Below are 26,665 nucleotides of genomic sequence, written 5' to 3' on the forward strand. Positions count from 1 at the left end.
CTTTATTTTAAGGGTTGGCCATGCTGCTTCCATTAACAGTGCAAAAACTTTTAAATTGTGCTTTATGAATTACTGTACAAGGCTTCATTTTAGTATTGCTTAGGGTAACCGGCCTCCCTGGATTGATCAGCTTTTGCCTTATCAGCAAAAACTAATCAAAGTACGGAACAAGAAAGTAATATTGAAATCTTGTGCCTTTCTTTGTTCAGAAATTATAAAAGATACCCAAATCCTGTCACAAACTGTTTTTGAGCTTTTCAAATAATAGATCTGACGGTCAGAAAAATCAAGCAGGGGTCTACTGTATACTGGGAACTTGAATGTCCCTAAAATCAATGTACCATGGCACAACCTCTCCCAGTATAATAGTCACACAGAAAAAACTTTATTAATGTTCATTAAGTTTGCTCTGTCCTTCTCTAACATCTTCCTCAAATGCTGAAAAGCTTGGACATAAAAGCAGTTAAAGTAAACAGTCACACTATTGTTATTGTAATAACAAACTCTCTGGTATTCTTCTTCCACAACACATTAATACCTAAGGCTTCATAAACTACTGTTCAGACTGACATTGACAGAACAATGTCACATATTAAAAGTATGTCTTAAGACAGGGGTCTCAAACTCCCAGCCCGCAGGCCATCTGCGGCCCACAAGTCTCCCCAATGTGGCCAGCGGTCTCTCCCTTGGCCCCACCTGCCGCCACTGGGCACTCCTCCCTCAGGGGACCTGGCAGTGCAGTGGAGCTGAGTGGCGTCTGCTTGCTCGCTCCAGTGGCTGCCGGCCCCTCCCTGCAGCCCAGGGGCGGGGCTGTGCCTCCGCATGCTGCCCCCACCCTGAGCGCCCCTGCAGCCAATGGGACGCTGTGGGGGCGGTGCCTGGGGGCAGAAGCACACAGAGGCTGCCCACCCTGCCTTGGACCCCAGGTAAGTGCCGCACCCCCTCCCCCCAAACTCCCTCCCAGAGCCTGCACCCCTTCCCACATCCCCCCTCCAAACTCCCTCCCAGAGCCTGTGCCCCATCCCCACCCCCTGTCCTGCCCCCAAACTCCCTCCCAGGCTGCACCCCCTCCCCACACTCCTCCAGCCCCCAAACTCCCTCCTAGAGCCTGCATCCCCTTCCCACACACCCCCTCACACCCCCAAACTACCTCCCAGAGCCTGCACCGCATCCCCACACCCCCAACCCCAAACTCCCTCCCACAGCCTGCACCCCATCCCCACACCTCTCCCAGCCCCCAAACTCCATCCCAGAGCCTGCACCCCTCCCCCACCCAAACTCTGTCCCAGAGCCTCAGGCAGGTCGGGGGGTGGAGTTTTTGGGAGGTGGGTTCTGGGCGGCATGAGTGACATTGGCCCGCTGGGAGGATTTGAGGACTGGCACTGGCCCTAAGGTAAATTGAATTTGAGACCCCTGTCTTAAGAGGTGCTTTTGTTTTGGTTTTCTTTGAAGAAAAAGTAATAAATCCAAACACATCTACTTGTACATGTATCAGACCAATGGTAGAATGATGTAGTCGAAGGAGGGAGTGGCTGTGGTATACATGCGGCTCAGGAAAATACTAGCAGGTACAACTCATCTTGCTTTTGGAAAGAATTCATCTTTGTACAAGTGAGTTCTCACAGTTGCTGGTCTCATGAGTGAAACGACTGCCAACAGGGATTAACACTCCATATGTGAATTTGAGATTACTGAAAACAGACCAGGCAGCCAAGCTTGTTTTGTTTTATTAAACAAAGTCAATACCATGTAAATATCACCCCAGCAAGAAAGGGAAAAGGAAAGCTGCTGGCAATGTGAGGAGCATTGCAAAAACCCTGTTCACTTAAGTTTGCAAAAATAATGTTCTGCCTGCAACTGCTTCAGGTTCTTTCTAAATCAGATCAACTCTCACTTACTTCTTTTAGACCAGATTCAGACCAAACAAGATAACGGTTAGACCAAGGTGATGTGATACATTCTTGTGAATCTGTGTCAGTCAAATATGTCACAAACCCTTTCCCCTTTGGACTAAATTCTTCCAACAGGTGAAGGCATTCAGGAAGAAAGTTAAGATAAACCAAGGTGCCATGACCACCTGTAGCATGAAAAACAAATATCTCCAGTAAGAAATAATTTGAGGCTATTTGAGTCTGTCAGTGCTTGAATTTAGATACCAGGCTTGCGGTTAAGGCAGCACTTGGACCCAGGAGCTCAAGTTCAGTGCTGGATTTTTAAAAGCTATTTAGGTGCCTGGTGTGATTTTCAAAAGCACTTAAGCACCTATCTGCATCTTTAGATACCTAAATTATATATATATATAATATATATATTTTAAATCTGATCCTAGGTTCCTGGTTCTGCCTCAGATTTGATGTATGACTTTGGGTGAATTAATTTCTCTGTGCCTCGGTTCCCGTCTGTAAAAGGGTTTGTGGTATTTGGACAGGAACTGCCTCTTACTGGGTGTGCGCAGTGCCTAGCACAGTACGATCTTTATTAGTTGGTGCCAGCAGGATACTATTGCTAACTGATGGAAAGGTACAACTGCACAGCTCGTTTCTATGCCTACTCAATGTGAACTGCTGATGTCAAGAGCAGGTGAGTGGTCGAGAAGTTCCTCACCCTTCACCAGTGGAAATCCCTGATCCGGGGACTATCTTAGACCTACAGACTTTCCATGATTCCATTCTCCCTTCTTTGGGGTAGCAACCCTCTGAGACAGTGCCTGTTCTGGCACATTCAGGCTTTCCGAGATAGTTGCATCAGGGCTATATGGAATGCAGCATTTAGGATGGCTCGGTAAATGATGCATCGGGTTAAAATTGCTTCAGATAGAATGCGTCAGCTAAGAGTGGAGTGCTTAATTGATTGAGTAGAACTGAGGTGACTTCAGAGACATTTGGCACTGCTAAGCCCTCTTTAAAGTAATTTGGCAGCAATTTTTCCTTTTTTTTTTTTTCCTGTATGTACAAATCAGGGATGTTAAATGTAAATATTAGCATTGATGTAAAATACTATGTGCATACAATTTATTAATATGTAGCATTTGGAAATAAAGTGCCCAAGAGGTTCTTCATAGGGTCAGAGCCTCTGGTATAAATCAGTGTAGCTCAGCTAAAGTGAAGGGATTTGTGTTCATTTATACCAGCTGTTCAAATTTTGCTATAGAAAAATTTAGGTTCAATTTTTAGTCCTAATAGCCCAAAACTGAACTACTCCCGAGCAGATGTAACCTTGTAGCAGCTTGCAGAGTTTTCAGATGAGAAACTAAGACACGGCAAGTCTCTGGATGCTTCCAGTAGCATAAAGCCAGTGGTGTTTTGCTCTCATGATTAAATAAGATGTAGCCACCAACCTGTATTCATAAGCTTGTAAACTTACGGCTGCCTGTTTTGCCATTAATTCATGTTTACTTGTTTTCAGTTTAAAAAATAATGTTTGTATCTTACTCTTTTTTTTAAAAAAAAAAAGTGAACCACCAGATAAAACTGCAATTTTGCCTTCCTTGTTAATGCTTTTAATTCCTGTCATGCTATTGCATTCTTTACTACAGTGCTTACAGTGTGCTTGGTTTCTTTAGAAGTAGCTGTATTTACAGTAGTACCAGGCTCCTAGCTCATTGCTAGAAGATTAAAAATATGAATACTTTTATATTGCCTTCTGAGGATCTTAGGATAAGATGCATGCAATATTATCTCCCCCAACTTCTCCATAAAGCAGCTGAAGCAGGTGCAGAGATTCCAGCAGCTCAGGGGGCAAGGCTGGAAGTCTCAGCTTGAAACTTTTTCTGGTTCACAACCTGGCATGAAGAGTTTATTTGTTGTGGCAGCTGGTTGGGGGTGCCCACTTCCTGGGCAGAGATCAAGGTGTCGCTGGCCATGGGGCAGAGTGTTCTAGCAAGAAGAAAGGGCAAATTGAGACTGAAAATAATGAGTAGCTGGAGGTTTGGCCAGTCATGTTATTTGCTATAGTTGTAACTTCTGCCATCAGTTACTAAATGAAATATGCATGAGCTGGCCTGCTCAGTCATGCCTTTGTAGAGAAGTCAGAGGGAAAGCTAGTTGTGACCTGGTTCTCCAGAGGTGCAGCTGTAGAGACACATTTCTCCATGACACTCCTGCTTCCTGATTATTCTACTCTCCCTGTGCACACCTGTTTTTGTGAGGCACCCATCTTTAGTGCAACTTCTTCAGTGTTAGGTGCCTGGGCTCCCTGTGCATTGTAGGGGGAGAGTTAGGCATGTAAGCAAGGGACTCACTAGAAGCTAGCCAGGCATGAAATACAGAAAAAAGGGTGGAGCTTATGGACAGATCCTCAGGTTTCTAAATACACCTCTACCCCAATATAACGCTGTCCTCGGGAGCCAAAAAATCTTACCGCATTATAGGTGAAACCGCGTTATATCGAACTTGCTTTGATCCGCTGGAGCGCTCAGCCCCGCCCCTCCGGAGCACTGCTTTACTGCGTTATATCCGAATTCGTGTTATATGGGGTTGCGTTATGTTGGGGTAGAGGTGTATCTTGGATCTGGGCCACTCAATGTCTACTTTCACTCTGGATTCTCTGCCATGAACCTTTTCCTAGAGTTAGATTGGTGACAGCCAATCCAGCCACTTAGGTAGCCCCTACCCTTAAAAAACCAGGGGCAAGGAAGGTAGGAGAAAAACATGCACACATCCATCACAGCCAGTAGCCTATAGTCTCCCTATATCCGAGTGCACTCACCTGGGAGAGTTGGATTCAAGTTTTGGCTCCATGTCAGGCAGAGTGATGATTTGAACTTGGGTGTCCCACCTCTGAGATGAGTGTGCTAACCACTGGGTACAACCCTCCCCTCCTTTTGAGGGCCAGAACTTAGGCCCCATTCCTCTCCCCAATATTTGCTACTGACTAGCTTAAACAGCTCCCTGCTCGGCTTGCTGGCTTCCATGAATTCCATTCTCATTTGCCCAAATCTCCACGTTCATTGTATGGGGAGCCTGGGTACCTAACTCAGAGTTGTGGATTCCACTAGGTGGCAGGCAATGCAACACCTACAGGTCCATTCAAGGATCAAATAGCATGATCCCATACTAGCCACATAGCAGGTCTCCTCTAGCCCGTGCCCTCATCCATCCAAAGATCAAGGTTCCTTTCTCACCTGCCTCATAGCCATACAGTTTTCCTACCATCCTGCTAATGTAGGTCCATAACCACTTGCTTTCCTCCTCTACCTATAGAGTAATTAAGAGCAGAAAACTATGAAAAGGTCCAGGAAACTTTACCCCTGGAAATCAGTCTTTGGGCAGTGCTGGCTTTTATGTTTATAAAACCCTGACACAAGACCTTTTAAAAATCACTTTGCTTGCATAGCCCTGCCTGGGGAATGGGGAGATAAGGGCTCTCTATGGACAATAAATATGTTCAAGCACAAAGTGTTTTCTCTGGTGGTGGTAAATTGTCTGGCTCTGTGCCAATTTACACATAATGATATTAGTCAAAATCTACCAATGTTGTAATTTGCATTTGCAGCATTTAGGCTCTTTACCTACCCATCCATTTCTGGAATAAATGAAGGCTTCCCCTTCAGTCTGTAGAACCACAAGATTTTGTGCTTTATGCCTCAGTATGTGAGCTACTGTTAGGGTAACCAGATAGCAAGTGTGATAAATCGGGACAGGGGGTGGGGGGTAATAGGTACCTATATAAGATAAAGGCATGAAGATAGGGACTGTCCCTATAAAATCAGGACATCTGGTCACCCTAGCTACTGTTAACACCATGCTCCCTTTATCTCGGGGGCAGTATTGCCAACATGTCAATGATACAGGACCAGCAGTCACATTTTCAGCACAATGGCCATATAGCTGGGGGCGGGGAGGGAGTTCCTTGATCCACTGTGCTATATCTTCTAATGGGACACAAGAAGTTTCATGTCAGGAACTCTATCATGGTGGTTTTGTTGCTAGCCAACAGCAACATTTTTAATGAAATTCCAGGCTGATCATTTTGACTAATCAAGCCTTTGATTCACTTTTTAGAAGAAAATCAAGTTGAAGGGAAATGTTGCATACCTAAATCTGCAGTAAGGCCCAGCTCCACAAAGGGACTTAGGCACCTAAATCTCCAATTTAAGCATCTAAGTCCCAGTTTTAGGCTTCACTGAGCTCCCCAAAACTCCAACTCATCTGCTGCCTAACCCTGTGAGCACTGAAACTCACTTGGTGCCTAAATTTTCAAGATAAAAGTTCTATAGGTGCCTATGTGTCTGCTTGCAGGCATGTGCACTGCTGCCTCATTCTAGTCCTAGAGTCACTCTCTATGCTTAAGCCCCAGCGCGGCCCATAAACTGGGGGAAGCTAGGCATTCCCATCTTACACTCCCTGCTGGAGCTGATCTGGTAGGTTTGCTCAGTGTGCACCGACTAGCTTAGGCGCCATTCAAAATCCAGCAGGAGGAACATGAACTGCCCACATTCTAACTTTCAGCCCAGTGGTCAGCACGGTCACCTGGGAGGTCAAAAACCTGGATTCAAGTCCCACCTTGGCAGGAGGGAGAGAAAGTATTTGAACATGGGATCTTCCAACTTTCAAGAGTAAATGATCAGTAATAAAAGCAGTGGTTCAAAAGGAGCCCCACTGACTTAAATAAGCTAACACCATGGATGAATTTAGCCCACTATCATGTTGTGCAGCAGCTAATCCTCTGCTAGGATGGCAGAGACCACTGTCCCCTGCTCTTCTTAACTAAAGGAACACAACAGTTTGAATTTATTTCTTGAATTCTTTTCTGTTTCAGTTATGAAACTGAATCTTCTTTGCCAACTAAACAGCATTGCAATATTCTTATTAAGCCTGTACTTTCAGCAAGCAAATGCAAAGGTGAGGTATACCATTACTTCAGTATAAGCATAAAAAGAAACACAGGCTGATGAAAATTGGAGTTTTCCCTGACCAATGAAGCTGACTTATTTCATGCTTTTATGTTTTGACACTGACTTAGAGAGTGAACATTTTAATAATAGATCAGAACAATATTTAGTACTTAAATAGTACTTTTCATCCATAGATTTCAAATAGCTTTACAAAAGGTGAGTAAGCATTATAATCACCATTGTGCAGATGGGGAAACTGAAACACTGAGAGGTTAAGTGACTTGCTCAAGTCTAGTGGTTGTGTAGAGAAATCAGCTTTCCTGCCTCCCAGTCTAATCCCATGTTCATTAGACCAAGCAGCCACTTTGTGTGTCAAGTGATGATCTGTAACCCAGTGGTGGCTGGGCCACATACAGATGTTCATCGACCTGGTACTGCCTTCCCTTGGGTGGGTCACTGGCAGTGGGGGTTGAACATTGGACCTCTGGAACTTTAAGCATGAGCCTCTGCTGCCTAAGGTAAAAGAGCCAAGTCTATTAGCCCAGGCTGTAACAAGCTCATGAGCCTCTATGTTTGGCCCAGCCACCACTAAAGGGGCACAGAGTGCTGCAATGAGTGGGCATGGATTAAAAATACTTCATATATTAAATGTTTGCAGTCTTGTAGCCATAGTGGTCCCAAGATATGAGAGAGACAAGGTGTGTGAGGTAATGTCTTTTAATAGACCAACTTCTGTTGGTGGACCAGACAAGCTTTTATGCTGCACAAAGCTCTTCTTCAGGTCTGGAAACACTGATTACTTTCCCCAGACCTGAAGAAGAGCTCTGTGTAGCTTGAAAGCTTGTCTCGCTCATCAACAGAAGCTGATCCAATAAACGATATTACCTCACCCATCTTGTCTCTCTCATATATTAAATCTTAAACGTAGATGGTGAATGTTTCATTTTCAGAGCTCTTCCTTCTCTTAGAAATCCTTTTAAAAGAAGGAAGTCTTTTAGTTTTAATCTGTTTGTATTGTTGAGTTAAGCACAATTTCTATGCATTGTACCACTAGTGTTATAGCTTAGTGTAAAATAAACACTATGCAATCTCTTTGCAGGTGATGACCACAGAGGCTGCTAATGGTATGATAGAATTTGAGTAAATATTTTAGCCACTAGTCTGTTATTAATTCAAATATTAATCAGCTATCAATACAAAGATAAATAAATATATTTGCATAACGAACGTGATAAGCTAAATTAATTTCAGCCATCAAGAGCAATGTAATGTTAAATTTAAGAATGGAAGCACTGCCAAAATACAACTTAGCGTCTTTCTTTTTCTATTGTATGGGTCTTACATAAATTATTATTACTTATTTCCATAGCACCCACAGCAGTGAAAACTAGGTGTTCTAAAGGCCTTATCCAAGGCCCCATGAAATTAATGGAAGTCCTTCAATGGCTTCTTGCATCAAGCCCTAAGGTTTGTGGGACTGGCAGATTTCCAAGGGCAGTAAATTTCAAACTCCTCAACCAAAAAAAATGTTGGCTTTTCTAGAGGACTTTGACACATAAACCATGTTTGAAACATTTCGCCTAGGCTCATAAAATAAGTAGTCTGGTTTTCAGATTGACAGGAAATGATTTTTTCCCCTGTGAAAATTGTTGATGAAAACAAACATTGTTCATTTTTGCTGACATTTTTCTTCAAAATATTTTGGCTTTCATAACAACTATCTTCCCCTGCCCTACAAATATGCAGTTTTTCTATGAAAAAACAGAACATTTTCTATGCAAGCAATTTTGGGGCAAAAATTTCTATTTAATCAAAAGCCGTGTTCTGTCAAAGAAAAGTTTCAATGGAAAATTTTTGACCAGCTGTAATAAAAATGCTAGTATACAGCACCCTTCCCCCCCCCCCACCCCCCGACACTTCACTCAGCTTTAAAAACAAACAACAAAACCAACCAAAAAACAAAAAAACTCACCTGTAATTCTTTTCAATTAAAGGACGTAATTGCACAGAAATATTTGCTGAAAATCCTAATGCTGAAAGTGGAGTTTACCTGATAAAACCAGAAAAAGTTGCAAAGCCTTTTAAGGTAAATACATTTTACCTTAGGTAAATGCTATTTCCAGTATTGCTGATGTTTCACATCTGTCTAGAAAGCATGTAGTACAAATAGCTACCTGTTTCTTCTGTATCAGCCACTAGATAAGTGTTGATAGAATGCTTAGATGATACTGTGATTCGGCACTAGATAGAAAGACAGACAGTCATAAGGTAATCTCTTCTTCTGAAATTAATTTTGTACTCAGATTGCTCAGAAGAATGTTACAAATTCTTTAAGCCACCATTAGCCCTGTTCCAGCAAACAGAACAAATCCAAAAATTCTGGACATTTCTCCAGCTAAAGATGGGCTTGTATCCAAATCCTGGATCCAGACAGCCCTACACTTATAAAAATATCCATAGCCAAACTGTGGCCCCCAACCTCCAAGCCAATCTGTCTGGGTGTACCTTACACCTTTGGAGAGTGCCACTGAAGTCAATGGAGCTCCACACAAGTGCAAGGGTTCTCCTGTGGAGAATGGATTGCAGGATCAAGGCCTTTGTGAACTGCGATGTCAACTATGAAAGCAAGTATTTATAAAGAGACTTTGAGAACTGCTCTTCTTAGAGATCCATCTCACTAATTTACTGTGGCACCAAAATACTTACAACGAGACTGTGAAAATATCTTCCCAATCAGGTAATTCATGGTCATTTGTGTTTTATTAAGAAAAAAACATGACCCATCTCCTGTGTCCTTTACAGCAGTAGTTTAGCTATAATTTTATCACTGGAGGGCGAGCAAACCTTCACTTGGATACAGTGGCAATATTTGTTCTTGACCCTTAATTAGACATTGACAAGTTGAAGTTTTTGAAATTCCTTAATATTTGATTTCAAGTGGATTTCCTTGTGTCTACAAAATGGCTGCTCCCAAAGAGGAATCAGGTTAGAGAGTGTCAGGTACGTGGGCGGTGGGTGAAACCTCCCTGTGCGGAGGCTAGCCCCCGCCCCTTCCGCCCGAGGCCCCACCCCTACCACTACCCCACCCCTTTCTCCCGCCTCGCACGCTGGAGCCCTGAGTTCCACTCCGCCCCACTGCAGCCAGAGGAGCCCTAGCCGAACTGTCCTGACCTCCAAGCTGGCCCGAGCACTGGCCCAACCACTGGCCCGAGCCCCAGGGTCGGCCTGAGCACCAGCCCGAGCACTGGCCTGAGCACTGACCAGCCCAGGCCAGCTCGGTCCAGCCTGGGCTGCTGGCCCCAGCACCAGCCTGAACTCTGGTCCGAGCCGCCCTGGGCCGCCAGCCAGCCCGAGCCCCAGGCTGCCAGCTGGAGCTGAGTCCCCACTGGTTTCCGGGGAGAGTAGGGATGCGGCAGGCAGCCTTGTGAGAAAGGGGGTGAAAGTGAGGAGGGGTGTGTCAATTTATCAAGGATTTTGATAGATTCTTCATCACTGACAACTTTTAAATTAAGAGTGGATGTTTTTCTAAAAGACATGCTCTAGGAATTATTTTGGGGCAGTTCTATGGCCTGTGTTATACAGGGGGTCAGACTAGATTATCACAATGGACCCCTCTAGCCTTGAACGCTATGAATCTGTAATAATTCAGTTCTTGAGTACTTGGTTGCCTTTCATTTTGATCCCCTATGATTAATGGTTTCCCTATACATATATGTAAGAAAAAAAACTTGGCTGTGCAAAATATTCCTATGGAGAGCACTGGTGTTGCAGTGGCTCTCACACATGCATTTTTCTTGTAAAATATCAAATCCTTAGTGATTAGGAAAAAAATGGAGCAGCATTTGTTACACACATTGTCTGCTATAGCACTGGTTTTCCTTGCTTTTGCTGGTCGATATAATATATATAGACCTTCAGACTGGCCCTTTCTCACTAAGAAACCTTTCAAATATAAACCCATTTGACTGTCATATATTTTAGAAGCTATGTTCTAATTGCTAAAGCTATTTTTGTCTTTAAAAAGAGAGTCCCCTCTCTATAAGGCTCTGCTGAGACTGCACTTAAAGTGCTCCCTTTAGTTCTGGATCTCTCTGTACTAGACAGATACCTAGAAATTAGAAGAAGTTCAGAGTAAAGCAGCAATTATAACTACAGGGGTGGAGGGAGCTACAAAAGAGGATTAAAGTAACTGCTGCTTAGGCCTGGTCTACACTAGGACTTTAATTCGGATTTAGCTGCCTTAATCCGAATTAACCCTTCACCCGTCCACACTACAGAGCCAGTTAATTCGAATTAAAGGGCCCTTTAAATCGATTTCTGTACTCCACCTTGACGAACGGAGTAGAGCCTAAATCGATTTTGTTAATTCGAATTAGGGTTAGTGTGGACGCACACCACCGAATTACTGTATTTAAGTTAATGGGGTAGTGTGGCCGCACACCACCGAATTAATGTGGTTTAAAACCGAATTAAGGTGCTTAGTGTGGCCGCGCACAATCGAATTTATACAACCTGTTTCCCAAATTCGAATTATCTAAATTCGGATTAATCCTGTAGTGTAGACATACCCTTAGCTAAGTGAAAACAAAGACAATCTCTCTACGTGCTTTTGAAAGGGATAAATGCCAAGGAGGAAGAAGTGCAGTAGAAGGGGTTATTAATTAAAATAGGATTAAGAGGATTTTAGAGTAAAAAGCCCTGGCTGGGATGATTTAGTTGGGAATTGGTCCTGCTTTGAGCAGGGGGTTGGACTAGATGACCTCCTGAGGTCCCTTCCAACCCTGATATTCTATATCAGGAAAACTTTAGCTGCATTGTAGTTAAGGTTGCATCACTATAGTTAAGTTTGTGTCATGACATCTGTTTAAAGGTGAACATTTCTAAGTCATGTAAAATTGATATGCTCACTCGAATTTCTTTGAAATTTGGTGTGCCTCAGGAGGAGTCTAGGTGGGGTTAGTGATCCAAATTTGGAGGTATTTGAGCCAGGAGTTCCAGAGATAACCCACCCCTCCAATAGCCATTTTAAAAAAAGTTTCTAGGTTGAGTTTTGTTTTTGTTTTGCTCAGAGCTAGAGATCAAACTATTGATGTGGTGCAAGTCAAAATGGCCTCCATCTATTAAGTTTTAAATATGGTAGTGCATGGTACCCACTAAATCCTTGATGGACCTGAACTGAGAACAGTATTTAAGAAAATGTACATTTTTTAGGGCATGTCTACACTACAATCTTAAGTCGCCCTATGTTAGGTCAATTTACAGCCAGTGCACCACCCTCCTTCCACACTACCCTCCTCCTGTTAGTGGTGTGCATCCTCACCAGGAGCGCTTCCACCAACTGAGGAGGGGCAGTGGGTGGGGGGGGGCTGAGAGCCAGGGCTCTCAGCTTTGTGCAACTCTCCGCCAGGAGCCTAGCTGCCCCCCCCAGAGACAAACCCGTTAATGATCCTTCTACAGGTTCACCCAGGCTGCTGGGGAAAGCGGGGAGAAGCGGGGGCTTTCATGGCTCACCCCATCTCTTCCACCACCCTTCCCTGGCGTATCCTAGGGCACTTCTCGCCAGAAGGCGGCCACCCAGGGCTTCTCACCTCCAGCAGGTGAATCCTCACCCAGAGGGGAAGCAAGGCTCCTTGTGGGGAGCCCAGGCGGCAGCCTAAGCCAGGATCCTGGGTGGCAGCCCAGCTTGGAGCGGAGACAGGCAGCAGGGGAATGACAGCCAACAGCCGATGTAAGGAACGCAGCGTCTACACAGATACTGCGTCATCCTAACTACACCAACATAAGCCTATGTCTCTCGTGGAGATGAAATTATGATATTGTAGTAGGGCTCTTATATCAGCAGGAGCAAGGCTGTAGTGTAGACACTGACATAGCTAGGTCGACATAAGCTGCCTTAATTTGCCCTAACTAGTGTAGACCAACCCTGAATTTCCCAGACCTGAAGAAGAGCTCTGTGTAAACTCGAAAGCGTGTCTCTCTTACCAACAGAAGTTGGTCCAATAAAAGATATTACTTCATCCATCTTGTCTCTTTAGATGAATCACAGACTTCTAATTGACTGTGAACTCCCCCTTCAGCTAACATAACTAAGGCTAAATTAGCTGGGGGCTTCTGTTTAAGGCAAAACGAGTTTTGAACTCAATGGCTGGAGTTATGGGTGGCAATTTTATTTTGCGGGGAATATAATCAACGTCTTCGGGTGAAAATAATTAGACATGTGATTGCTTCCAGGGAGGGTTATTAGGGGGCAGAGGAGTGGGGGAATAGGAAGACAGGGGCTTGGGGCTGCAGTGAGGAGAGGGATAAATGGGGATGCATGGTAGGGGAGATGAGATTGGAAGCTCAGGTGAAGGAGACATAGCACTGCCAGTGCACCCCAACACTATTCCACTGTAACATAGTTATGGATACATTTTGTCATGGCAACATTATGCATAATTCAGGGCATGGTCACAGTTTAAAAAAATGGACAATTTCATGCTATGGTCAGGGCAACTGCATGGACTCTGCTGCCACGTATTAGCAATTGATTAGTGGGAAACTTTTTTTTCCTTTTTGTCCTTTAATAGTGTTTACTAGTGTTAGATGGAATGCAATGAGTGAGAGTGAATGGGTTATAAATGGAAATAAACAACTTGTACATTTCAGCAGCTGCGTGGTTGGCAGAGTAAAGGTATGTATATTAACAGGGAAAATGGGGCCGTGCTGAAGCAGGGTGGAGTTAATGTTGCATGGGCAATCTTTACTGTGCATTTCCTCGTGTTGCTCAGCTCAGTGTTTTGCAAGGGAATGACCTATCACCAAGCAACCGCAACTCTGCTTTGATGTAGTTTTTGCCATTGAATAGTATATTAAACTGTGGAATAATCATTCTCAAAAAGTGCTCAAGAAATTTAAAAATTAACTAGATCAACTACCAGCAAAGAGTCCCTTGGGGGAAGAACTCGGTAAGCTATAGGTGCCTTCCATGTCTAATTTTCTCCTATCATCACTATCTATCGTCCCTTCATAACATAGCACCTAATCCAACTCCCACTGAAATCAGTGGGAATCTTTCCATTGACTTCAGCATGAAGCGGATTGAACCCATAGGAAAGTTAACACTGCCCTTCTGAAATTGTATTATAGAAAAAAAGTGTGTGTGGTTCAGGTAGCTCTTTTTCTAATGGTCTATTTCCTTCTATTCACTATTCCCTTTCAAAGTTGCTTGGCTGACCTCTAGTGGAGGCTCGTGTGCCAAGACAGACAAAAAAATCGGAAATTTGCTGATTTGTTGCCATTTTCCCCCTCCAAAGTATTGCTGTTGTGACTAGGTTTAACTCCCCCAAAATTTAGCCAGTTAATAATCCCCCAAAATTTAGCCAGTTATTTATTATTAACTGGCTAAATTTTGGGGGAATAAATTTATATAATTTATATAATAACTCTACAGGTGTGAATTCCCCCTCCCACTGAGGACAAAGAAAGACATTAAATACATATATTACAGACACAGGTGTGAAACAGTCTGAGAGATACACACTGCCATGTTTGAACACTGCAATCCTTTGAGACTAAATATGGACTTGCTCCTACAAGGAAGTGAGCAGCCTCAGCTCCCACTGTAGCCAACTTTACACTTGGGATTTTCTGACCGAAATGTTTGATTTCACAACCTAGTGACAATGAAATATTAAGTTTTTGCATCTAAGTCCTCAGGTACGTTTTAGAAACACAAAGAAAAGAAGGTCGCCATTTCACCAGCTAACAAACACCTCTGATGTCTCTTAATTGTGAATAACTGAGCATGTACACAGGTGCATAGACTCGCAAAAAGAGCACACATATATATAGTGAACACACATGTTCAGCTAAGCGCCCACTTGTAGGCTTTATTAAGGTCTTTCTACTGTGCCTGCACAAAGCAACATTGTAAAAAACAGTAACTCAAAACCAAAATATTTCAAATCTAGCATAGGCATTACACACCTCCATGAACCATAATTCCATACGGACTGTGAACCTTCAAAATTCAGTAATGTACTTGGGGGCGGGGGTGGGGGAAGGAAAAGGGGGGAGGGGGAAACTAACTCCAAAAAAAAATCCTGATGCAACTCTAAAAGGATAAACACATTTGGCTCAAATTTTCAAAACTGCCCCACTATGCACACTGCCCCAGTGCTGGGAACCCTGCGTTTCCAGGGTCTGTGGCTTTGGTATAGCCCCACCATGTGAATCAGAACAAAATCAATTTTTGAGATGTAGAAATTCTGAGTTTCTACCAGCTCTACTAAATATGAATATATGATTTATCTTTGCAACTTAATGGTTTATAAGTATATGGGATTTCTAGTTTTACTGGTTAAAAATCACTGATTTGAGGTTATTCATAGTTAGAGCTTTGTTTGTGTTAGTGATACTAAACTTTCGTGTTTGCCATTTTACATACCAATCTCATTTTATGCACATCTTCAACCAAACTATTTGTTTTTTTAAATAACTGTTTTGTGTTATGTAATCCAATGACTTACTGTTTCTCACAAATATTCCAAATCCAGTCTCACTTTCCAGCAGCTGAGCAGATGTACTCAAAATGTCATATTTCAGCCATATTATTCATTCCTTGTGAATAGCAGATTGTAGAAATAATTATAGAATATTAAATGTAAATGTGATTTAGACTGAGAATGTGCGTCAGTTTTTAAATAAATTAAATGGACCAAAGAAGTTTTAAAAGATATCTTTTTGTTTATTTGTTTCACAAACATGTATTTACATTGAACATGAATTCACAACACTGAAAGGAAACATGTATACTATATATTAACCGATTTACATGTATACCCTTTCCCATGTTAACACTAGGCCCCATTCTTCCCTGTATCTGTAATGACGGGATCAAGTCTCAATGTGCTGATGAAGTGGTGATTTGTACAGATTCTAAATGGCATGATTTTCTAAGTGCTATGGTTTCACTCTTCAAAGTTGTTTTGAACAATGGATTACTTCTTAAGATAAGCCTCTGTTACTAGCATCAATTTCCATAAATAATAAGCATAAAGCTGTAGCTGTATTTTCTTTACCATGCTACCAGTATTCCTTACAGTATACTAGAGCTCAGTTATCTTTGTAGTAGTTATTAAAGTTGATTCGCAGCAGGAAGTCCTCCAGGTGAGGTTGGTATCCCCTATTTACAAGTTTGGTTACCACTGTAGGAAAAGCAAATACACAAATCTTAATATAAGCCTCTAACAAGTCAATCTGTTGATTAAATGTACGAATACTATCATGGAAAAAGCCTATTGCAGAAGTCTGATGTAGACAGAAACAAATCATGAAAACTGTATAAAAGAGCCCCTGCCTCTATTTCTCGAATTACAAAGTGCTCTCATTCACTGTCTGTACAACAAATCAGATGCAAGGCAAGGAACAGAAGTGTCAATCCTAGACAGTGTGCATATAAATGGAATTTTATTCTTCTAATTACAAGTACATTTTATCCAAACTATTTTTAAAAGGACAATTTTAGGTTCCCATAACATCATATTAAACAGTGGGCAGGCACTACTGAGATGCCCGACCTCTGTAAAAGAAACAGCTCTGCTAGTTTTCTTATGCCAAGACCACTGTGTTACAGAAGGGACCATGAGACAAACACCTGGGATGATTGCAAATCTTGACTAATGCTAACCATCATTAACAATAAAGAAGGGATCTTTCCAATGGATGGGCTTAAATCAAAGTAAGAAAAATTGCCCTGGCTTCATAAACATCTCATGCACCAAGGGGGATTTGCAAGCAGTAACAGCATGCAAGGAAGAAGGAAAGGTGTAGAATATACAGGATTAGAGCCTGATCCAAAGCCCACTCAAATCAACAGGAGACTCTCCACCGGCTTCAGTAGGCTTTGGATCACGCCCTTTGTGAAAGACAGAATCTTGTAGATTACAGGGACATGTGTAAGTACACATCTGTTTTGTGGTGATTAATATGGGGGAGTGCAAAGGACCAGGTCACTCTGCATATTTCCTTACAGGAGGCTCTATTAATCTCTGTCCGTGAAGCAACCATAGATCTCATAGGATTGGCTTAGATGGCTCCCAGAAGTGTTTTGACTTCCCATAGGCTTTGGAAGCAGCCATTCTAACTCATCCTGAAATATTTGCTTTTGTTGGTTTTTGTCCTGTGACACCACTTTTAGACACTCTTAATGAATAAAAAGGGCATCTCATTTCCTGAAGGATACAATCTGATGGAAACAGTATCTAATGACTGATATTTAAAGGAAAAAGTGGCACTCCTTTGGCTATTGGGGCTGCTAACAAAGCAAAGTGAGGAGCTGCCTGTATTCACATGAAAAGGTGAATTTATTTTTGGTAGAAATACGGGAAGGGTCTGCAAGAGCAGTATTATTTGGGAAATGCAGAAGATTAGATAGGGTCTCTCTAACTTGCCGACCCTGCAAGCTGAGGTGACAGCCACGAGGAATTCTATTGTGAAAAAGAACATGAACTACGTGGCAAGAAATCTGCACAGTGGCAAAGTTCTTGTCTGCAGAACTAGATTTAACTACATCTTGCAGTAGGTGAGCAGACTGTGGGCCTTAGTCGCTTAACCCCTTGCAGGAGCCAGGAAATTCAATCTCACAGTAAGATGTAGCATTTGTTTTGTCAGGAGATGTAAAATACAGTTCAAAGGACTTTGTGTTGCCATTTTAGATACTTTTGTCTGTCATACGTTTTCAAGGACTACATTGCAGATAAATGGTAAATCTAAGCATATAGCAGGCTAAGAAGCAATTATTTACCATAGAGTTACTCCCCGTAAACCACCTAATGTGATACTTATTGTCAGCTATGGGACACATGCCAAGAAATTCAGACTTCTGATGCTTTACATTAGTGGACGTGGAGAGATTAGCACTAAGCAAAATGAGTTCAATATACACTTTCTCCTGCTTTTAGGCTGTACTATCAGAGACAACTGCAAGAACTGATGGGTTTTTCAGGTGTCAGTTGATTGAGGCAATATAAATTAGCCCAATAACGTATCTGAGTTCCTACCTTTGAATAAGAAGTGAGAGTAATATTTGAAAGTATTGTAAGATTGTTGCATCAAACCAAAGTTGGGATGAACAGCCATTTGCTTGCCAGCATCAATGTTCCATGACTGAGAGATTAACTGGCTGCGGAACTTCAAAATGAGACTGAAGATGCTGTGAATAATGTTCATCACAGGAGTGGCCTTCTCAGTCAATAGTCCTCTAGGGGGAAAAAAAAAACGACTTAAAAAAACTAAAGAGCCATTGTTTATTTGAGCGGTTAGAAGGCAGAGAGAATCCTTTGGGTTCCCTCTTTAATCATTTCAAAATAAAACAAAACAAGTGACTCTACAGGAGTGAATTTATGTAACTCTTGAGTCCAGTATGGTTTACCTACTTTTCAAGGTTGCTGACATTTACATATGAAGAGCTCAGTCCAGACACTTGTCCTTTATTTTTATGTTGGTGGGATTAAATTTTAAGTGTCATGGTCTAGTTCATCTTAACATTGCCTGAACTGGTTTTTCTGGATGCACCTGTTCTTGTCTGTAACTAACAAGAGATGCCACTTCTAGTGGGACACACTCTTTTTGCCTCTTCTTGTATCTACTCCTCCTGTTCGCCATCTTCTCTTCCTCCCTAGTCATTTCTGACCTCTTTTTCTTCCTTACCCCACCACTCCCATATCTACTTACCTCTCAACCCCATTCTCCTTATCCTAGTCCTCTTCGCTTTGCTCTCTATCACAACATCTCAGCGCCTCTACAGTTTGGTGTTAGTAACAACTGTAGTGTATGAGGCTCCAAGTGTTAACAGCCTCTGATTCATAAAGCAAGTAGTACTACTTCCACTACTCATGAACCCTGGTGGTGGTCTTTTTTCAGAGACAACGTCTGTGTACATCAGATGACAACTGCTCTGCCAGGGAATGATCCTGCAGCCTGAAATTAACTACTCTGCATAGGTATTAAAAATATAAACAATGTATAGAGACAGCCCCGGTGCAATCTTTGAATTTGGATTATTTGTACATACTACTTATTCAGTCAGACAACACTCTCATTTCCCTAAGTAGTAGGTATTAACTACAAATCATGAACTTCCCTTTCATCACAGCACTAATATTCTGGGTGCTTCTGTTGTACCTATGCAAAGATTTTACAAATTTTTTTTTGTATAATTACTACTTTGTATGTTTGTTGAAATCATTTTATTTATGTATATATATATATACACACACACACACACACACACAGACGGTGTATGTGTGCTATACCATATTTACAAATCCTCTGCTGGAGTAAACTGAAACAGCTCAGTTGACTTCACTTTTTCCTTGAAGTGTTTCCCTGCTTTGCTTACCTGAAAATAGCTTTGTTGAGGTATTCTGCATGTGTTCTGTGAATTTCTTCCAGGTTTCCTACAGAAGACAGTTTGTTGCCAAATTCACACCATGTTACATGCAATATTTGGTTAGCAATGTAACCTTGAATAACTTTAACAAAGTGCTGCATTTCATGTTTATACAGCTGGAGCTGTCGAAATTGAACAGAATTTGATGCACGACTCACTAATGCTGAAAATAAAAACAGAAAGATATTATTGTTGCAGGGGTGGGCAAACTTTTTGGCCCTAGGGCCACATCGGATACAGAAATTGTAGGGAGGGTAGGGAAGGCTGGGGGAGTGAGGCGTGGCCTGGCCCCCAATCCAGCTCCCTGGAGCCCCCATCCCCATCCAACCCCCCCACTCTCCACCCCTGACTGCCCCCCAGGACTCCCGCATCCTATCCAAACACCCCTGCTCTCTGCTCCCGACCATCCCCCCGGATGCCCGTCCCCTATACAATCCCCCCTGTTCCCCACGCCCTGATGACCCCTGGGACCCCCACCCCTATCCAATCCCCCGTTCCCCACGCCCTGACCGCCCCCCTGGGGCCCATTATCCAACCCTCCCTGCTCTCCCTGCCCCACGTTACCTGTGGCGGGGAAGGGGGACTCAGTCCTTGCCCTGTGTGTTTCTCCTGCTTGTTTGGCTGCTCTCCCTGGCAGTCGGGCAGGGCTCGCTCCCTGTATAGGCTTAGCTGCTGGGGACAGGGGCCAAGCATGCTGGAGGGGGCCCTGGCTTGCTCTGCCTCTGTCCCCAGCAGCAGGGCCCAGGCCCCTTAAGCGCCCCCCTGCAACTCCCCCTTCTCCTCGCATACCCCCCCAGAAATCCCCTGCTCCCCGCCCCCTGACCATGGCGCTATAGCCGTGCCACCAGGCTGGAGCTGCAGCCGCGCTGCCCAGGCGCTGGGGGAACTGTGACTCTGAGGGAGGGGCCAGGGGCTAGCCTCCGCCCCGCTCGCCGCGCTGCTGGGGAGTTGGGCTGGCTCCTCCGCAAGCCTATCCTGACCCCGCTCCCTGGCAGGAGCTCGGGGGCCAGAGGGAAGGGTCCTGCGAGCCAGGTGTGGCCCGCGGGCCGTAGTTTGCCCCCCTCTGCTGTAGAGACTGTTCCCATAAAAATCATGGTTTGACAAAACTATCAGCAGAAACCTGTCTCAAATTCCAAACAAGTTTCCTTGAATAAATTTTGACTTTTAAGGACCAAAGTACCTGTTTTAAATGGTATGTTTACAATCTATTGTCTGGCACATAGAGCTAAACACGTTTTTATGTAGTACCTTTTCTAATTTATCTTACCAGTACGTTTTAAGTGGAACCAAATATCCTTGAGAGTCCACACCATGTGCTTCAACTGCAGCAAAAAGGAGAAGATCTTGTTGTATTTATTCATGCAGCTCTCAGTAATGACAATGTTCAGAGGCCAATCAACCTAAAAGTATATATAATATATAAATAAAACCAAGTGTCATTAACGTTACCTGTCCATGTCATATTTGATCATTTCAGAATATTTCACAGCCCTTTCAGTCACAGGTACTACAGGCTGCTGAAACATAATTGAATGAATTTATAAATGGCATCATAGAATGACCAGGATGAGCAAACCCTATGAATTCATTTAGATTAGCCTAATTTCTTGACTCTTTTCCTCTGGGAGGTAGTAAATCATCAGTTACTATACATCAAAGAAACACGGATGCTCAAATGAGCATGGTATAAGAGCAAAGTATAACTTTCATATAATCTTTTCTACATGCTTTCTTACCTTGTACCGTAGCTCCAAGCAGTTCAGAGCATCAGGAGCATTGGGTTTGAACATTTCTGGAAGGTACTTGAGTGCAAAAGAAAGATTGGAAGCAAGCTGGGTGTCTCCGTGAAGGCTATACTGTAATGCTTTATTTAAGATAGAATTGAGAACCAGTGGATTCAGAAGTTCACCAGGAGTTTGCCCTGAACCAAGCTTGAAAAAAAGAAATCTTAATTCATTACACATATAATTTTTAGAGACAGACAAGTCATGTTCTTGCTTTAAGGTAAATTTTTCAAAAGCACCTAAGTGACCTAGGAGCTTAAGTCCCATTTTCAAAAGTGGCTTAGGCACAAGTGTTTTATTCATTTTTGAAAATGGGACTTGACTGCTTTTGAAATTTTTACCCATAGTCTTTTGGCTCAGTACCATGATGATCAACATCAGAACAACCTAATTAACAAATTAATGTGACAGAATCAAAATGAATACTGTGAAATAAACCTCTCAATTTTCACCTTTAGAACTTTAAAGCAACTTTAATGTGTTTTCTGACATATGTTTACTAATGAAATTAATTTATTTGTTGAAAATCCAAATGAGAACTTGCTAATTCACTTTTCAAAATACAAATATAAAGCCTTAACTGCTGTTATGGAAAATATAAATAGAAGTACATAGCAAATTCAGAATTGCAGGCGTCAGGTCTCAAAATGAATAAAGAACAAAAAAAAATCATGTCATTCTAAACCTTTCATTTATGTTATTCTGATCCCCCTGCAACTATTAAAATGACAATACTGAGCATAGAGACTCAGATGCAAAACGTTTAAGCACAAGCAGCCCCACTGACTTCAGCAGAACTTCTCACATATGCTCAAAGTTAAGCATGTGCTAAAGTGCTTTTCTCGATCGTGACCAAAATGCTCTCAGCTTCTAGAGAGTTGGTGTGCCCTTGCATGTCCTGATAGCCAGACATAAGCCCAGACCATCCTTCCTGTGACCTTACTCAGATGGACCTCACCCATGGACACAGAAATGAGGCATACAAGTGCCACCTCTGCAGAAGATTCCAACATTCCCCTCCCTAATTCTCCTTCAACAGTGCACTGTAGGATTTTTGAAGTGGCAATGTAGACCAACTTTTCACAGCATGGGTCCCTGCAGGGTGATGGAGGGGAGTGGTGGGACTGAACCAGTGGCAACAGTGTCCTCCCAGCAGGGGCCAGAGCAATAGCGCAGTCTAGCCTTTCACAGGACTGGAGGTTCTCTTCCCTGAAGAGCTCCAATTTCTGCTGAGTTTAGAGGTCATACCGCTAGCCTCCTCTGCAGTCTGCCAAATCCCATCACCCCATTCCTCAGGGAGAATATCAGCAAAATATATTGCTCTTACAGAGTTTCTTGGGCCTCATGTATCCCTAAGAGAGGGTGCATTTCTAAGAGAGGGTGCATTTTGGCTCACAGTCATTAAGGCCTCAGCAGGGCCTCTTTGCTACAGAATTTGCTGCCGTGGCACAAGGGGGTACAAAATGGACAAGGGGAAAAATAGCAGATAGGATTTTAACCCACACCTCTCTACCACCCTTACTCATATTGGGTTTTTTTTAGCTACCTATGTCAACACTGGGAACGGTCCTTAATATCACTTTATGAGATATTAGAGGTTCACAAACATCACGCCTATTGCAAATGACCAAATACCAGATTTATAAACAAGTCAGCACAAATACCTTCTCAAATAGTAGGTCACTAAGCGACTGAGCAAACTCTCCATCTTCCATTAACAAAAAATGCCGTAGTGCTTCAAAATTCTTCTCTATGTTCAGTTCCACAAAGTAGTAATCGACTATTGCTTTGTTCACAAGGGAAACACTAATAAAAACATGAACTGACAATCACTCTTAAGAACAATTCTTTCCTTACTATTAAAATGCAGTCATGGATATTACTATCAAATTAACATTTCAATATTTAGCATAATGTACAAGCTTGCATGACATTCACATGCACTAAAGAAAATGGGAGAAACCTTATATACAGATAGTATCCAGGATGAACCAGAACTAAAACCTACCACTACTGAGAACTATAGCTTGATTGGAATTGCCAGCATATCTGAAGATTGGTTATATATAAAGGGCTTTAGTGACACTACATGGACCATAGGAAAAATATTAGCAGTAACCACTCTTTATGAAGCTTTCATCTGGTGGGATCCAGACTGGTTAAGCAAAAGTGTCATGTCTGTATCTTTGGAGAGGTGTATACTTCACCCAGGCAATACAGGCACCTTTGATGCTAGTCACTGACAGAGAAGGAGAGAGGGCAAGAGATTCAATTCTTGAATCCTGGAACTCTGGGGATAGTCCCGAGACCGGGGAGGATTTTCCCCAAAGGCAGGGGCGGGAGGAAATTATCCTATACCCTATACTTACTAAACTAGATATAAAAACTATTCACAACAAATTTAGTTTACAGGTTATACACTGAAGGACACAATTCCAACCAAAGCCATGCAGCGTTAAGAAGGAACTGGAGCGGCATCAACCTGCGCCGCCTATTATACCCTTGGTCGGGAACATGCGGGAAGCCAATGCGCACGTGAGAGTCAATGGACACTCCTTTGAAGAACTTCCAGACTCAGGCACACGGCATGCATGTGTACGCATGTGTGGAATAGCACTCTAAGAAGTAGTAAGTAGTTTTTCGTGCAGCTCTGTCTCAAGGGAAAATGCCCAGTGAAGAAAAAATAACTGAGTTAATAAAAGCGGATTTGTTTTTCCTAATTAATACTTACTGAGACACTAGTGGAGCAGTAATAGAGTGTTTCATCAGCACTGGTAGAGATAAAAGCTCACTAAGTTGTACTGCTGTTTCATCTGTTGCTGACTGTACCAAAGGATCCACTGGGAAAGTGTATGACCTGGGTATCACATGATGCAAGAGATGGGAAACTGGCAACTCTGCTAAATTGAAGAATACATATAAAAATTGTAAGCTGTTATACTTAAGCTATTTCAATTAATCTCCTGAAAAGTCATTCCAGATTAGAAAAGTCAAAACACGCTACAGTAGAGTTCAGATTTTTATGCAAAGAAAAATAGTTTTGCTACTGTACTTAATAATTTTGACGATAAAAATCATTTAAGAACTTTTCCTTATGCTAAAAGCCTGATTTCTCACTCAAGACCATTACATCATCTTGCTGAACTAAGATTTCAAGAGTTCTACTCACACATTAAATCATAGCTGTCTTGGTATTTTTCAAGGCAATACTGGTCTGATAAGGCTTTCAGATAAGCTTGTTCTTTCTTCCACGTATCATCATCATCTTCCTTCTCTTTAGTCTCAGAAGCACAAGCCTCAGAAAGTAAAGTTTCTTGAGGTGTAACAGTCAGTGCAATCGATTTTTCAGGTTCCTCTGTCTAAGAGAATGCAGACAATAATAACACCTCCTCTCAGAGACGATCATCTCATAAATCCCATGCACAAATGATGTGTTCCTTACCTGTGAACCCTGAGGAAGCTCTAGAGGGAGATCTTTGCAGACATCTTTTGCAATTACTGTAATAACACAAATTGAAACAGTATCAGAAAAAAAAAACCCACCCATGAACATACAAAATACAGCTGACTGCCTATAGTCACTGGATCATATCTCAGACCTGATCATAATTCCAGAAGAATGCAAAATCTGTAACAAAACCACCATTACAATGCACTTGAAAAACGGGGAACTTTAGGTTCACATGCTTGTATATATTACACAGTGACACTATTAGCATTAATATATTTAAAGTATTGTCAGAACATTTTTCAATTTCAGAGTGCAAGGTAGCTATTTAAAAACACACTAGAATTATAACTGGTCTGCAAAGTTTCAAACCAGTGGAAAATTTTAACAAATATTTCACTCTTTTCATGCAGGAGACTAGACTAGATGCAAATTCTCGCCTAAAAATTCTAATAGTGTTTAGCCATATACTCAATGAATTAATTCATAAGTATCCAGATAGAACAAACACACTAGATGGTAATTTTTATAAGGTCCTAAAAAACTACTGACCAACTGAATACAGTCTGATTGTCTTATTCTAACCTTCTTGTTTCTCTCTCTCTTCTGTGATGTTTTCTTGCTTTTCACCTTCAATATTAGAATTTGAAAGGACTGGAACACTGTCTGAGGACTGTGATTGGGGTAAGACCTCTTCCTTGCCTTCTGATGATTTATCGTCTCTTTTACTTTCATCAGTGGGAGAAAATTCTCCATTGTACAGAAATGTCTGAACTGTAGAGTCTGATGAGTGACCAGAGATAGTTTTATTATGAGGTATCGGATCACTTTCTGTGGATGGAGACCACTCCCCTATTTTAATGTTTGACTGAGATGCATGGCCAAAAGGGCTCCAACGAGGTTTTGAAAGCTCAGTATCTGAAACTAGCTCTCCCATTTTAATGTGTGATTGTGAAACATGTCCATGGATATTCCACCGAGGTCTAGATAGTACAGCCTCAGACACATTTTCCCCAATCTTGATATTGGCATCAGATGCATGGCCATGGATGCTCCACCGAGGTCTAGACGGTACAGGCTCCGACACATTTTCCCCAATCTTCATATTGGCATCAGATGCATGACCATGGATGTTCCACCGAGGCCTTGTAGGCTCTATGTTTGACACGTACTCGCCAATCTTAATATTAGCTTCCGAGGCATGTCCATGAACATTCCATCTAGGCCTAGAGGGCTCTACCTCTGACGTATATTCCCCAATTTTAATATGAGCTGTAGAAACATGCCCATGAATATTCCAGCGAGGCCGACTAGATTCAACTTCAGAGGTATATTCCCCAATCTTTATGTGCGAATCTGAAGAATGTCCATATGGATTTGAATGTGACTGGGAAGTCTCTGCATGAGGCACATATTCCCCTACATTAATGCTGGCATTGGATACATGTCCATGAATATTCCACTGAAGTCTCCTACTCTCCACAAACACATTTTCTCCAACTCTGCCATGTCCTTGTGAAACAGCAGCTGGCCTGAGAATTGTATTAAAATCATATTCACTTTGCTGATGTAACTGTGTATTGTCTTCTCCTTGCAGTGCTCCTATCAAAAGAGGCTGACTTTCACTTATTTGAGTAGTTTCAGGAAGTTCTGAGCTAATATTTTGAAATGCTTCATCTAGTAAAGATCCTTCATCTAGTAAAGAGCCAACCACAGCAGGTTGTTCTTCCTGTGATTCTGGTAGGAAATCCTCAATATTTAGACTGGATTCAGGAAGAGCATTAGCACTCTGTGATGGATCCCATGTTTGTTCTGTACTTAGTAGCTGGGATTCAGTTCCTGCTGCAGCTGGCTCAGAATGTTGATTAACGTGAGTATTTACTAACTGGGGCAAAGCCAATGGTTTATCAGCAGAAGTAATACTCTTCAGTCCAGATTCAGAATCACCTCTGACAACATTACTGTCAGAATGCACAGGTTCCACAGTAGATACCTAAAATAGAAATAATTATTGCATTCTTCAGCCATTTACATACAGTTGGTATGTATTTTAAACTACTTTTCCAGATCAAGATTTTATTTCCAGTCCCCCCTTTTATTGTCAGCACCATAATTCTATAATACTCATTCACATTTCTGCCATGGTGACTCTTCTATTTAGTGAT

General features: G+C 42.3%; 1 protein-coding gene across 1 annotated transcript in view; it reads right to left on the reverse strand.

The window, feature by feature from the left end:
- Positions 1 to 15,563: 15,563 nt before the first annotated feature.
- TUBGCP6 (tubulin gamma complex associated protein 6) overlaps positions 15,564 to 26,665 on the reverse strand; it is a 30,506-nt gene continuing 19,404 nt past the window's right edge. Inside the window, exons 17-26 of the mRNA XM_026648707.1 lie at positions 25,086 to 26,493; positions 24,495 to 24,550; positions 24,222 to 24,411; positions 23,784 to 23,952; positions 22,717 to 22,858; positions 21,005 to 21,199; positions 20,536 to 20,668; positions 19,218 to 19,431; positions 17,878 to 18,077; positions 15,564 to 16,023 (exon numbers count right to left, since the gene is read on the reverse strand). Of these exons, the coding sequence (XP_026504492.1) occupies positions 15,932 to 16,023; positions 17,878 to 18,077; positions 19,218 to 19,431; positions 20,536 to 20,668; positions 21,005 to 21,199; positions 22,717 to 22,858; positions 23,784 to 23,952; positions 24,222 to 24,411; positions 24,495 to 24,550; positions 25,086 to 26,493 (2,799 nt within the window). The 3' untranslated portion in view covers positions 15,564 to 15,931. The remainder of the gene's footprint in view (positions 16,024 to 17,877; positions 18,078 to 19,217; positions 19,432 to 20,535; positions 20,669 to 21,004; positions 21,200 to 22,716; positions 22,859 to 23,783; positions 23,953 to 24,221; positions 24,412 to 24,494; positions 24,551 to 25,085; positions 26,494 to 26,665) is intronic.

Source organism: Terrapene carolina, unplaced genomic scaffold (genome assembly GCF_002925995.2).
Source record: "Terrapene carolina triunguis isolate 2854851 unplaced genomic scaffold, T_m_triunguis-2.0 Scaffold68, whole genome shotgun sequence".
Taxonomy (NCBI): Eukaryota; Metazoa; Chordata; order Testudines; family Emydidae; genus Terrapene; species Terrapene triunguis.